The following is a 14,357-nucleotide window of genomic DNA, read 5'->3' as shown; positions in this document are numbered from 1 at the left end:
TGGGGGCTTGCTGGTGGCCGTGGGCTTTCCCCAGGCGGCCTGGCCTTGCTTTCTGTCATGCTGGGGTCCCCCGGGCTAACCCCTGCAGCGCTGGCCTGAGGGAGGTTGTGCTCCCCCCCGGCCGGGCCTGTGCCCGCCTTGGGTGCTGGGCTAGTTGGGGTGCTGTTAAAGGTGCGCTGGTGAGTGGCTTTTGTGGATTTTGTTGCTGTCTCTAGGCTCCTGTGATGCCACAGTTAAGGTCAGGGAAAGTGGTAACTGCCAGCGATGTGAAGTCAGCTGACGGGATGGTCACCAGCCCAAGCTCTCTGGGTGCAGGGGTGGGTCATGAGCCAGGGAAAAAGTTGTTAGTCAAGCAGAGTCCTCACCTGGCACCAGAGAGAAAACCTGAGCAGCTCTTATCCTCCTGTCTGCAACCTGCCATGCTCCCCAGTAATTCCTGTGAGCAGTTTGCTCCTCTTGTGCCCATGCAGAAGGAGCAAGGTGAGAGTAGCCAGAGACTCCCAGGTAAAAAAACCAAGGGGATACGGTGCAGGAGGGCTGTCAGAAGCAACAAGACTGTAGCTTTGCCAATTTCAGACACTGCTGTACATGAAGGTTGGCAGGCAGTGACCATGGCTTTAGCAACCTGCCAAGAAGAGACTGTAAGAAGAGGGACAGGACAAGGTCAACAGCTATTTTTCTCAGGAACTACTTTGCAAAATAAACTCTCAGCAGGGATTGAAAGGAGAGAACATAGCTCAGAAGGACTGAACCTCTCAGGTTTCCAGGAGAGTTCAGGGAGCTCAGGAAAAAAAGGGGAATATTCCTTTATGGAAATAAAATTACAAATCCCATCCCTAGAAGAGGAAATTGAGAGCACAGAGAGACGTGGCATTTCCTGTTTGCCAGAATCAGGGGTGCTGCAACCCAGAAAGGGCACATGTAATGAAATGAAAAGCACTGACTCCTTAATGATGCTGAAGATGCAAATCCCAGGTCTTAAGAAGAATTTGGGGTTTCAGGAATCCTTGACTGAACCAAAACCTCAGGAAGAGCTAGATATACCAGAGAAGTTGGATGGGTGTTCTTTAATTGGATCAAGAAAGCCAGGGACAGAGGAGAAAGGAAAGAGATGCTTGAGCAAGAAAGGCAGTACATCTTTGATGAAAGCAAAACTACAAGGTCCCAAAGAGAGGAGTAGATCTACCTTGCTAGAACTGCATACACAATATCCAGAGTCCAAGAAAGGAGCTGTGATTCTGAGGAAGAGGGACAGAAACGCACTGATGTCACAGCAGCTACAGGGTATAAGTCTCCAAGAACAACCAACAACCAGAGGAAAAATACACAAGAGTTGCATGAAAGAAGAGCAGCAGAGCTCAAACCCTCAGAAAGGAGCAGACAGCCTGGGGAAAAGTGGTAAGCACTTGCACCCCATTGTAGAAGTACAGGTGCAGAATTTGGGCTTCCAGGACAAGGGACTGGTGCTGTGGTAAGACCTCATTAAAAAGTGAAAAAACAAGATAATTTTTCTTCTGCAGATGAGTCTGTGTGGGACAAAGTCATGGGGGCGGGAAAGAGTGGCCTGTACCCTATCTCTGAGTGACTCTTAGTGTGGCTAGCTGCTAAGTTAACTTAAGAAATCTAGAGATAAGAGCTAGGGTCTGCTAGCTTTACAGAAATGTTTTAGCCTTATACAGTGCCACATTATTCTGTAGCCTTGAATGTTTTTTGCTCTCTTTATAAAATATTGCAATAATGACACTTCTTTGTTTTTCAATCAGCAAAGGAAAAATGGAAAGCAATTGAGCAGGACCCTGGTACGCAGGCTGTGAAGAAGCTTAAGACAAATCGAAACAGATCAGAAGCTTCCAAGGAAAAGGAACCTCACTACTCTAAATCTCTCATGGTTGCTACTTCAGGTGGGACTCAAGGCAAGAGCTTTCTATGCCATCCTGTGACAAAAAAGTCTGGTGTGCAGTATAAAAAAAGTAAACCCAGAATTGATCAAATCAAGTGCTTGCAAAGTTTTGGTGTGACTACAGCTGAAAAAATGAGAAATGTGTCTGCAAAATGTGATGCTGAACATTGCAGAAATGCCCTAAACCATTGTAATGGCTTGCTCTGTGCAACAGAAAAGAATCCATTTGTGAGATTAGAGGCTTGTAGTTACATCAATACGTTTGTGAAGTCTTCAGCTGGTGGAACTACCAGCAGTTATAAATTAAGTGGATTCTTCCATGTAGCCCAGGATAAAACAAAGCATGTTTTTCCTCATGGTACTGTAGAACAGAGTGATAGGAATTGCAGCACTAATAGAATGCAAAATGAGAGATCGCCCATAAGAGGTGGTTTATTGTTCAATAAAGAAAAAACTCAAAATGGAGAAGGGTGTTTTTCATGCTGTCAGAGTGAAAACAATAAGTGTTTAAGGGGAAAAAAGTGGAATATTGGTAGAAAGCTTAGAAAAAAGATGAAAATCACTGAGAAATCAGCAGTAGAGAATATTTTCGCAGACATGGCTAATGAATGCAGCGAGTCTGAGTTACAAACAGAAGCGGCAGTTGCCATGTCAAGTTCCTTTGCAGAATTAGGACTAAATCATAAAGAAATTACTCTGTCAGCTTCATGTGATCATACATCAAATCTTCATGTAGGAAAAAATAGTCATGAAGCACAAACTATATCAGTCTGGAGAAAGAATAGTACCAAATTACTTGCATTTGAAGATGGCTTTAAGAAGACATCTGAACTCTCTGTAATAGCAAAACGAGAAAATTCAGACAGCGTGTCACATGATTTTGCTGCCTCAGGTAGCCTGAGAGTGCTAGCTGAGGTCCATGGTGTTTCTAATTGTCACAGAAGCAAGACAGATGAAAAATTGAAGAAAGTTCATAAAAAAATGCAGCAGTTTACCTGTCAAAGAGCAGTACCCATGACTGGTAAAAATGTTTGGCCTTTCAACTCTTGTGCCAGGACTTCTGAAAGGGTTCGTAAAAGTCATGGGTCCATCTCAGAAGAAAAAAGACTTTTAAGGGCTGCCTTCGAGGAATCCTCTGATAAAAGCAGTGTTAAAGCTGTAGCAGACAGTGCCGTGACTGGGAATTTGAGACAGTTGGATTTGCATACATCATCAGTAGAAGTTAACAAAGAATTTACACATAAAATAATAGATCCAAATACTGAATGTCTGACTTCACTTGAAACACCAGAATCTTCTTCCATGGATATTTATGAGACACCAAGAAAGAGCAATGAAAATGCAGAATTACCACTTAATATGGATAGAAGTGCCGTGGAACTTAACCATGATGATGTGCAAGAAGTTAAAGCAACCTTGAATTTTACAACAAAACAAAAAGAGAAAGGAGCTGTAATGAAAAGAAACCTGTCTGTGACAGTCCAGAATGGCACATCTACAAGTAACAGAAACAGAATAAACGTCAGCCGTGAAGCATCAGTAGTGAACCAGACATCTTCTGATTTAAAGCTAATGAAACTATTAAACACTGGAAACCTGACAAAATTCAAAATTCCTTTATGCAGAAACAAACCTGAATCCAGGAAATTGGAATCTGTCCATTCATTTGAAAGAAAATCCTGTAGTCCACTAGAGCTTCTTGACAGCACTAGTGTTTCAAGAAGGCAGAAAACAGGTGAAGAGACTTTTTTGGTAAATTCCAAGCAGCAGCCTCTTCCTGTTGCGAGTGATGCTATGTCTACAGCTTCCATGAGGAAGAAAGCAGATGAGATCAACAGCAAGGACTTTCAGCATGATAGCTCTGAAAAAGTTTCAAATGGGATGTCTGCGCTCACTGAACATTTTTCTTTATATCCACATCCTTTTCTTGATGGACAACTAGAGTCATCTGTGCCTGATTTCCATGGTACTGAATGTGTACTAAAATCTCATTTTCCTGATGATTCTTGGAATGCAGTTGACCACCCTGTTGCATTAGAAATAAATGATGATAGCAAATCAAGAGGGAATCTTTCACAACACAAAAGTCAAAATTTTCCAGATACTCTTGAAGCTTACAAAGAAGATGTTCTTGTCATTGATGTGATTCAGGATGACCCTGACCTTTTTGGAACCAATAACAAAGAGGAGCTCACACCTGCAGACTGTGAAAATTGTCCTGTGAAGGCATCCGGTACTAGCACCTGCATTAAAGATGAAAAGCAGAATCTTAAGCCTGAGTATCCTGTTACCTCAGAAAATGGAGATTCAGTAGAGGATAATTTCAGGTATGCACATCATTCTTTTTATTACAATAATCCTAAGTACTTTGTTCTCATACAAGTATACGTTGGTTGTACTGGTCAGACTTCCTTACAAAATTTCACTAATTTCTGGGTTGATGTTAATTGTCAGAATTTGACTGAGGTATGACAGTATGCTGAATGCAAATAAATTAATTTGCTCTTCATAAGAACTAGGATAAACTCTGAATCAAAGGAAAACATAGTCCTGAAGAACTGGTTTAGACCAAGTGAAGTGAAATACAAAAGTATCAACAAAGCTAATTAAGAGTAATAGTCTTAATAAATAACTTAATATTTTTAAGTATCTGACTTGATTTGAGAGAGCAGATATGTCTTTAAGGGTAGTTTTTAGTTGTAAAGTGAGCAACCTGGTCTAGTGGAAGGGGTTCCTGCCCACGGTAAGGGGGTTGGAACTAGATGATCTTTAAGGTCCCTTCCAGCCCAAACCATTCTATGATTCTGTGATAATACTTAGAAATACTTTTTGCTTTCTAGGTTTAGCTTATTCTTTTGCTGGGTCTGTATGAGTAAATGGTTATCTCTACAGTACTATTCCATTCTGCCATTCTCTTTCCCTGCTTTTCTGCTATCCCCAGGCATGTGAATAGTTTTCAAATCTGTAATTTGGCTAACACGTTGTAGATGTTTATGATCTTGCATCTTCATTCAGCATGTTCCTGGTGTAAATTATTAGGCATTTATGTTTTTCTGGGGTTTGAGATGATAAAAGTCACTGAAGGGGGAAGAGAAGTTTAAAGTAGAAACAAACTTTTGTGAAAGAGGTAGTAGTCCTTCATGGGATAGATGGAACTCATCAACTGTCTTAGTCTGTTTTCTCTCTAAGCTTTGATATTTGTATTCAATAAATGAGTTTTAAGATTAAACTTTTTAGCTTATGAATAAAACATAAAGCTTAGGTAGAGATAGTACAAGATTTTCCTCTGAAGATTAGGGGTTTTTATTGGGAGGAGTGTTTTAATTTTCTTCCTCTGCTCTTTCTATGTGGCTTTATGTTATCCTTATTTTAAATAATGTTTTAATTATTTTCAACATTGGACCATCTTATAACTGCATTCTTTTTTTTCTTACTCTTTGCTCTCCTTATCCTTTCTTCTTCATTAAACCAATGTGCAAGAGGAAGGAATCTTCGCTAAGGTGCTGAACAGTTTTTTAGACATGAGAATGTAAAACTTTCAGATGTTAACAATAAAACTTCTGCCAAAACAAGCCTCTGGAGAACAGGGCAAGTCTTTAGTAGGAGCATCCAACTTCTTAAGAAGCAGCTAAGCTGTATCATAGTAAGTTTATTAGAATGAGTATTCATTTTGTGTACAGTGTGTATTATATACACTGTTTAACAGAGTGAGTATTCACTATATATTACCCCAGGGTAATAGTGGCTCTTCAGAGACAGTTTCCAGCTGACAGTGCAGACAGCTGTGGCCCAGAGTGGAAGACCAGAACTTCTGAGCCCTTTACACTTCTGTGTTGGTTCTGGTAGTAAAGATTGTTATTTACATAAATACTAACTGAAAATTTTATTGGATCTTGTAAGTACTTTGTGGGGAGGACAAATATTCCCTTTAATTAGTAATGACATTGAGTTAGAGTAACATGTATCACAACCATTAGATAGATGACAACTGAACTTGTTTGAAGTCATATTTCAACTTTCTTCATGGTATCTACTGAATTTGCTTGCCATCAGCCAAGGAAAATAAAAATGCATGGTTCTTATTTCTTAGAATTTCCCCTTAATTTACTAAAAAAGCAAGAAAATTGTCTGGTTTTGCTTTTTACCTTCCATAGTTTGATGCAAATATCATTAGACAGTGACTAATCATACATGGTAACGGTCAGGAGCATACTTATGAACTGAATATGAGAATATCAAAATAAGGCAATAGACCTTACCACAGTTTTATCAGGTAACTTATGATATCACCAGGTAATACCAGATAATGGCTAGTTCATACTCTTGGTTTTTATTTTGTTAGTATTTACCAGATACAGCTGGGACTTCAACTTTGTTTGGCCAACCCAAAAAGGTGATTATGCTGGTAGAGTTACGCTCACATCATGCTACATATTTTAAAATAAAATATTGTTTCTGTTAATGTCTTTTTTTTTAGAGATATTCTAGAGTATTGTCAATGTTTTCTTATTTGGCTTCTTATTTTATGTATACTAAGTTTTGCTTCATTGCAGTATTAGTTTGTAATGCCACTTTAGTCTGTCCATGTAGAACAGTGAGTCAGAACTGTGCTACTGTAAACTGTCTCTGACTTGTATAAATATTACTTTATATGCATGTTTTGTTTAATGTTTGGTTAATGTTAGCCATTACACTCTAGATGAATGTAATCTAGGTGATTTTAGGTAGCAGAGCAATGCAAGCACTTAATGCCTGCACATGGTGGTTGTTGCTGAATGTTTTAACTGTATCACTACATAGCTTTTGTTATGATTTCCCTTCAGATTAGTAAGAGCAGGCAGATGATGAGAGAATCTGGATCTTTGCTAAAACTATTTTAGTGCATGTATGCATGGGGATGGACTTCAGTACGTTACTTGTGTACTGATATTTTAGTCTGGCATTGGTATGGAGCAAGTAAGAACTGTATTTCTGCTAGCAGCAAGTTATTCTGAAAGTATAGCTGGGTTGTTAAAAAGCTTTTTAAAATGTGTTGAGTGTTCCTTAAGAGTTTAATAGAATTTAAATTGTAATTGAAAAGGAAATGATTGGTGCCTTAATTTGTGGTGTTCTTCCAGCTACAAAAGTCTGAGATCTAGCAGCTTGTCAAAATGTCAGTTGCTATAATGAAGTAATACTTTTTATTCAAGTTTCATTGTGAAACCAAAGCACTGAAACTGTGTGAAGGATGTACCAGGTTGACTGAGTAACTGACAAGTGTTCAGTGGCAACTCTTAGCCACTGTGGATCCATTTTGTTTGAGCTTTCAATTTAAACACAAGATGTGTTTAGCCAATGACACTTTTCATCTTTGACTGTTTGTGACCTTAAAAGCTGGAGGGGTATTTTTAGTTACAAAAATTCAAGGATAATAATTTTTGGCTTCCAGATTTCAGATAATGAGAGCACGTGTCCTTCAAAAGCAGAACATACAGGTCGCAACAGTGATTGAGGTCCAAAATTCAAATAAGGCTTTTTTCTTTGGTTGGTTGGTTGGGTTTTTAAGCAAACTAACAAAGTACCCAACAACCAAAGAGGCACCTAACATTGCTACACATCTCTAACTTAAAGTTTCCTAACTACTGTAATTGTGCTTGTGCATGTGCCCAGAAATGGTGACTCTGAACAAGTAGATTTAAGTATGACAAGCAGGTACTGTCTCTTAATCCCCAGGAAGATTCAGAAAAGGCTCTGTGTGTGCATGTCCTGAATGGTTTGATTCAGTTAGCATGCTCTGACCTTTAGGATAAGTAGGACTGGTTACTCCTCTGGTGGTTGCGTTTTAAGAAGAGTGCTGGTCACTTCCAGGCATTAATTGCCAGTCATCAGGAGAGGATTCTGGCCCTGCAGCCTGAGTGGGGCAGTGAAACTCAGTTTTCACATTCACTTCTGTTTGCCATTTTTTACTGCCCACCCTTATGTGACTCCCAACAGTGCAGGTTTTTTAATCAGTCATCATTCTTTCCTCTCATGTAGGGTATCTAGACATTTAAGTGACATCCAGTATGTCTTTACATCCCAACAGAAGTAGTAGGTTCAGTGGATACCTTTGAAAGCACATCAGCAGCCATTCTTGCTCTTAGGAGACTTACGTATTTTACTGTTTTCCTTTTGAATAGAAAACCTAAACTTGAATCCATTTTTCATATCCAAAATAGCAAACTGAACACTGTGGTTTCTGTAACTTGTGCTGTAAAGAGAGATTTGTTTAAACTTAGCAGCAGCATGCAAGAGCATCCTGCATTCTGAGATGGTCTAGTCTGTCTCCATTTCTGCATCTCTAAAATGGGCTGACTTCTGGTTCGTGTCACTGCTCCTAGACTTGTCAGCTGGTGAGCAAATGCCAAGTACTGTAATAAATGTAGTTTTCTGTATGTGTTTTAGGCACCTTCTTTACAAGAACTTATAAAGTGTTTCTGTAACTATTTCACACTACACAATTAGCAGAATCTGGTAAAGATTTGGAAGTGGCTTTTGACCTGAACATGAAGATTTCAGTCTCTTCATCTGTTAAATATTTTCAGTTTTAAGCAATGTTTATGAAGATGACAGCTTTCTGGAACTGTCTGCACTGCAGTTTTACAAAAAAGAAAGTCAGTTGTTGTTGTAGGCAAAATTACTCAAACTTTGCATTTCACATAAAATGTTGGGGAGAGCAGAAATGAGCCTATAGAGAGCCTGCCTCTAATAAAAATCCCTCTCGTCTCTGCAAACTTGTTGTAACTTATTAAACTCTGCTTCTTAATGTATCTCACGTATATACATAGATACCTGAATGTTTGTATAGTTCCAAGTTACACATGCTGGGGAACTTTAATTTCCACTAGGTTGTTGCAGATTTTCATCGTTCCATTTTACTAGGCAGCTTGCTGTCATTATACTTGGTGTCATTCACCAGGTGTGAGCTTCCAAAATCTTTGGTGATGACATTGTTGATTTATATATTCTATATATATAATATTTTAATATGTATTTTTACCTTCTGAGCTTTTATAAGGAGAAATATTTATTTTTTTCCCAACTTATCTTTAAAAGAGGTGAAATATCTTTCTATGAGCAAATGTTTTTGTTACTCTCTTTTGAGATTCATTTTTATGCAAATCGTCTTGAATATAAAATTACTATAAATCACATTTTGTAGAAACTGATGAATTGGCTCATTAGCACAGTATTTCCATAATTTGCTGTACAGAGATTTTCCCTTCTCAGTATTTTAGGCAAAGGTGAATTGAGATAATGAGCATTTACTGATATATTTTGGGATTTGAAATATCTTCGTTTTACTTATTGTGTTTAGGTGTGTATCTGTAGGGATGGACATAAGAAAGCCAAAAGAAGAATTAAGAACAGTCTTAGAACAGTGTGTTTTATATAAGGATTCTGTCCATAGCTAAAAGTATTACTGAGAACTTTAATTTTATGGAACTGGTTAGATTAATTCTGCTTTTGTGCAAGATGGAAATCTTAAATACACTTTTTATTCAAAACAGACATATTACCATACAAGAATCTGGAATGTCAAATGATATTGAAAATGATACTGAAAATTCCTGTGATTGGGTGCTGAAAGGTAAGAGTCTTTGGAGATTTTTGCTGATTTTTGTGATCAAGAGAAGAAAGTAACCACAAAGATGTTCAGTGGGAAAATCTAGGCTTTCTACTTTCCACATAAAATGAGAACTTGTCAGTTCAGTAATACTTTTTATTGTAACAGCGTTTTGTTTCCTAATGCATATAAAATGGATGTCTTTTGAAGTGGTACAAAATTGAGCCTCATAGGGAACATCTACTTCTCTGTTGTACTTGTCTGTTGGTAGTACTGGGGTGTTTTTTTTGTTTTGGTTGGTTTTTTGACATCTCTCTGATACAAGGCAAGGAATTCTGTTAGTTGATGAGGTAAGACACCGAGTACTGTGATACTGCTTTGGAGTCTGACTCATAATGTCACTTGGTCGTTCTCTTGTGTTCATCAGCAGACAGAATTTTATAATAGTTTTTTTTCCAGGTTGTACTTCTGTTTTTTGCAGATGCTATGCCCATTGCTTTGACAAACTGGTTTGGTTTTTAAGAATGCTTATTTTTTTTTTAGAGAAGGATACTTCCGACTTAATGGTTTTTTCTTCCTATTTTAAGCAGAACAGTCCCAACTAGGCAGCATCTGAATGTGATTTGTTCTGTTTTCTACAGCTTGCATACAGACCTACTATGCAAGGTACGTCTGATGTGGAAGTTTCTCTTAGGTTGGAGAAACAGGATTTTGACTTTAAACAGAAGTCCATTACTGACAAACTGGAGAAGGCACAGAGTGCTGAGGCTGGTTTTGAAGGTTCTTGGTGTTTCCCTTTCTGTTGTCAGTTTGTCAGCTTGCTGTTAATCTGACACTCTGCCATTATGTATTGATTTTGTTGCAGGCTTGAAAAGTGTCTGTGACAGTAGCTCTTGTGCTGTTTTTTCATATTAATATGTTGTGTTCATGTAGAGTGAGTGGTTTGGACAGATGTAGCCTCCTGGAGAAAAAGGATTGAATAGTGACTATTTGCGGGAGAGAGTTTCAGGCTTCAGTGATTAGAAGGCAGAATAAAAGGTAATGAGGGTTTAAGAGCTCAGACTCCAAGAAATAGACATAAGTTCCCTGAGGAGGAATAGGGAGTGAGTACACAGTTAGGGCTCTGGTGATGTAAAGAGCCAAAGGGGCCTGTGCCACGGCATCTGCAGTACTGAGGTGACTGTAGCCAAACCTGGGAACAAGTCCTGTACTATTTAGTAACTTCTGCATTTTCTTAGACTGTTTCTTGTTTTACTTCACATTCTAATGAAGTTTGAGGCTAAAAGTCTTTGGGTCTTTTTGTGGTGCTTAAAATAAAGAAAAAGGTTTAAGTAGGTCCTTCTTCCCAGATCTGAGAAGCTTAGGATCACATCACACTCTTAGATTAATATGCACATGGTAACTTATGTTTGATTGTATGACTTTTTAAAAAGATATGTACAGATCAAGAAAGGTGCCTGGTTTTGGTAATTACTGACAATTTTTGTATTTATTTAGAAATACGTATTACTGCTTTGGTGTCTTGTGTTATGTAGTGAGGTCATGGCTGCTCATCTCAGTGGCTTCACAGTCTAAGAAGGGCGACAAATACTACAGTTAAGGTATTCTGGATGACATCAATCCTCTTCACCTTTCAAGTGGAAATCTTGTGTACATTATCTTCAAGCAGATGTGTCTTGTACTGATGATGATATGGACACCAGTGACTATAAGATAAAAGCCTTTCCAATCATAATCTGATTATTTCTTCCTGTATCTAGACAACACAGTGCAGTTGAAATTCATTCATGTGTTCCAATGAAATAGAGAGTTTCTTTTCTATGCAGAGCTGTTCTCTTGTCCATAAACAGCTGCTTCAGAAAGCTCCAGTCAGGTGTTCTGTTCATTTCCTGCGGCATCTGCAAAAGGTGTTGAAATTTCCTGACACTGCATTCTCATTGAGTTTACTGTATTATAGGAATTTGGAGTTTCTCAGAGCTATCTGTATTTAGTTCAGGGTTGCATCATGTCATTACAATCAACTTACCACCTTCTCCAGAAAAGACTAAGTCTTTATTTGCATAGCAAATTACCATAAATATCTTTGGGTCTGTTTTAATAACAAAGCTTAACTGAATTTATTTCTAGAATATTGAATTACATAAATAAACCTGTTGTACTGTTCTACAGGGACTATTACGGAACAGACAGTTTGGATAGAATTTTAATTGCAGATTCAGTTTAATATTTATTTGAAATGGTTCGTGCTTTAAAGGTGAAATAATTTTACATATAAATTTCACATTTAGTAAGTCCTAGGAGTTCTTAAATGTCATTAGTATTAAGGCTTTGTAATATTTTGGAAATAAAAACTTCGTTGTCTTGTAGCATGGGACACACATAAAGTAATGTGTTTATACATTTTCAGCTAAAGATATTAAAACCCACAACTCCTCCAGAGGAAGCAGTCCTTTGGGAGGTGTTGTTGAAGACTTTCTTGAAGATGGGCAACTGAGGGAACTAGATGAACTTTTAAAGAGTTTTGACATGGATGAAAAGGTACTGAGAAATCATGCTTTCTGTCACTAAATAGTTTAAGAAATTAGTCTATATAATTGGATAATTTTAATTACTAATGCTGTTTTGTCAACAAAATTTTCAATTTCCTGTAATAAAAAGAATATTAGCATTTCATAGATTACTGTACTATTGACAGCCTAAGTTTTGCTTGACAGAACTTATTTTTTTTACCTTGCTGCTAATGTTTCATTTGATTTGAACATGAATTAAAATATTTTTATATCAGTTCTTACAGTAACTCTGTATTACCAACTGTATGAAAATTACTGTTCCAGTGAACACCTAAGTGTACTACTGTGTGTATGTGACATTTTTACATAACACACCTAGTTTTAAAAGTCGGTATTAAGTGCTTATAACCACACAGTCTCAGAAGGATCCCAGGAGGATAATTCTGTGGCTCATTACTTGGGCAGAAGGGCCATTACATTAACATACTGACTTCCTGGCAGTTCAGAGGGAACGTTAAGCCATTTTCATGCTCACTGACTTTATCTGACCTTTCTACTCTCTCTGTCCTCCTTCCTCTAGATAGTAAGTCTAGGTCTTTTAAGACTTGAAGTTTTGTACTATTTACTTCTTTGGTAATGGTTTGGAATTTACACCTCACTGCCACTCAGACATAGCTGCTGATAGCATTTACTATTTTCCACTACTTCAAGAGTGGATAATGGTTTTAACTGGATAAGTTAAACTGTAAAATTCACATGGCTAAAAACTGGTTAGGTAATTGATAAGTTAATCAAACAGTAGGGAATCAGTTTCCTTGGCAAAAACATTATTTAAAAGCAGAATAGAAACATTTCCTTTAACAATGGAATTGGGGCTGCTAACATCTGATTCGTAAAGTGAACAGTGCCATTTTGTTCCCTGACGACTTAGAGAAGATAAAAGGGTCTGTCAAATCATATAGGTTGCTGGAGGTGTAGTACTTGTTGCAGTATTGCCAGGTCAATCCCAGTTGGACTACTTCGCAGTGTTGTAGCTTTATAAAATCTGTGTCCTAATGTTTGCTTTTCTATGCTGTGTTGGACAACAGTAAATATGTATAACTAATCTCACCCAAACTTCAAACTTAACCAAACTTATGCCATAAAATACATGCTACAGCCCTAAACCTATTCCTGTACGTGGATGGAAAACTAGCTGTGCAGACCTGTGGAGGGAGTGGAATGGCAGAATACATGTTGCAAGTATCTACCATTTGGGGTGATTTTGGGCGTTTGGTTTTTTTGATGGCTTTTCCAACTAATAATGATGTGAGAGACCATGGAGAAAACCCTAAAAATATTTGGGGAACTGGTAAAATGAAGTTTGGAAGTCTTATGAGAGCATATCCATCTCTAATTCTTTGGCTATCATAAATTTGTGATATAACGTGAAGTTCAAATTACTTCATGAATAACAGCAAAAACAAAGACAGGGCTCCATGACTTTGTTCTATATCAGTCATTTAAATTCTCATCCCCAAATATGTTAGGTGCTGTCTTTTTTCTCCATATCTTTGGGGATTTTTTACCTACACACCGTGGTGCACAACTGAGCAGAAGCCTTAGAATTCTTCTCAATACAGCTTTAAATTTTCATTGAACTTGACAGAATGTCTTTTGGGGGTTTCTACACATCTGTCAGGCGCAGTTAAAATTGGGCAGTGGGTCTAAAAATTGCTGGGATTATCAGTGGGAGCAAAGAGAAGTGAAGACAATCATGTTACCCTTCTTTCCAATTAAAAATCACTATTTTAAAGATCACAGAATATAATGGCAGTGTGTCCATTTTAAAAGATGGTGTAAGAGTAACCCTGCAGTCCAAATTACAGTTTTTACAGTCAAGACTGTATTATCACACCTTCCAACAACCACTAACAGTTTTAAGTCTGTAGTATAAAGTGTAACAGGTTTAGTAGTGCTTTGCTGTATCTAAAAATACATTTTAAATATCTTCACAGTCCAGATTTGCAGATGGAGTGCCTGATGTTAAACAAGAAAAAAAGGGCAAAGCTGAAAAGAGGTATATATACTGTGTCGTTCATGCAACCTGTGATGTTCCCCAGTTGCTGTACTAATGAAATGTGGTATTTTTACTGAAACACCATCAGCATTTTAATTCAATTTTTCTATGTTATTGTGACTATGTGATTAAGAAAATAAGTATGTGAAATAATATAATTTCACTGTGCAAAGTACAAGACAAGTATAGTCATAGCCTGACAGGACAGTAGAGGTTATTTTGTACTCTGGCTGGTGATGAAATGTATCCACTTTATGCCTGTGTTTCACCTTGGCATCTCAATGTGAGTATAGCATAAGATAC

General features: G+C 37.7%; 1 protein-coding gene across 1 annotated transcript in view; it reads left to right on the top strand.

Annotated features, from left to right (window-relative positions):
* The first annotated feature begins 224 nt into the window (after positions 1-224).
* TOPAZ1 (testis and ovary specific TOPAZ 1) overlaps positions 225-14,357 on the top strand; it is a 43,037-nt gene continuing 28,904 nt past the window's right edge. Inside the window, exons 1-5 of the mRNA XM_049816592.1 lie at positions 225-1,398; positions 1,764-4,227; positions 9,430-9,509; positions 11,893-12,023; positions 13,993-14,054. Coding sequence (XP_049672549.1) covers positions 225-1,398; positions 1,764-4,227; positions 9,430-9,509; positions 11,893-12,023; positions 13,993-14,054 — 3,911 coding nt within the window. The remainder of the gene's footprint in view (positions 1,399-1,763; positions 4,228-9,429; positions 9,510-11,892; positions 12,024-13,992; positions 14,055-14,357) is intronic.

The sequence above is a fragment of the Accipiter gentilis genome, chromosome 14 (genome assembly GCF_929443795.1).
Source record: "Accipiter gentilis chromosome 14, bAccGen1.1, whole genome shotgun sequence".
Lineage (NCBI taxonomy): Eukaryota > Metazoa > Chordata > Aves > Accipitriformes > Accipitridae > Astur > Astur gentilis.
Note: the sequence above shows the minus strand (reverse complement) of the source record. Positions and strands in the feature narration are given on the sequence as shown.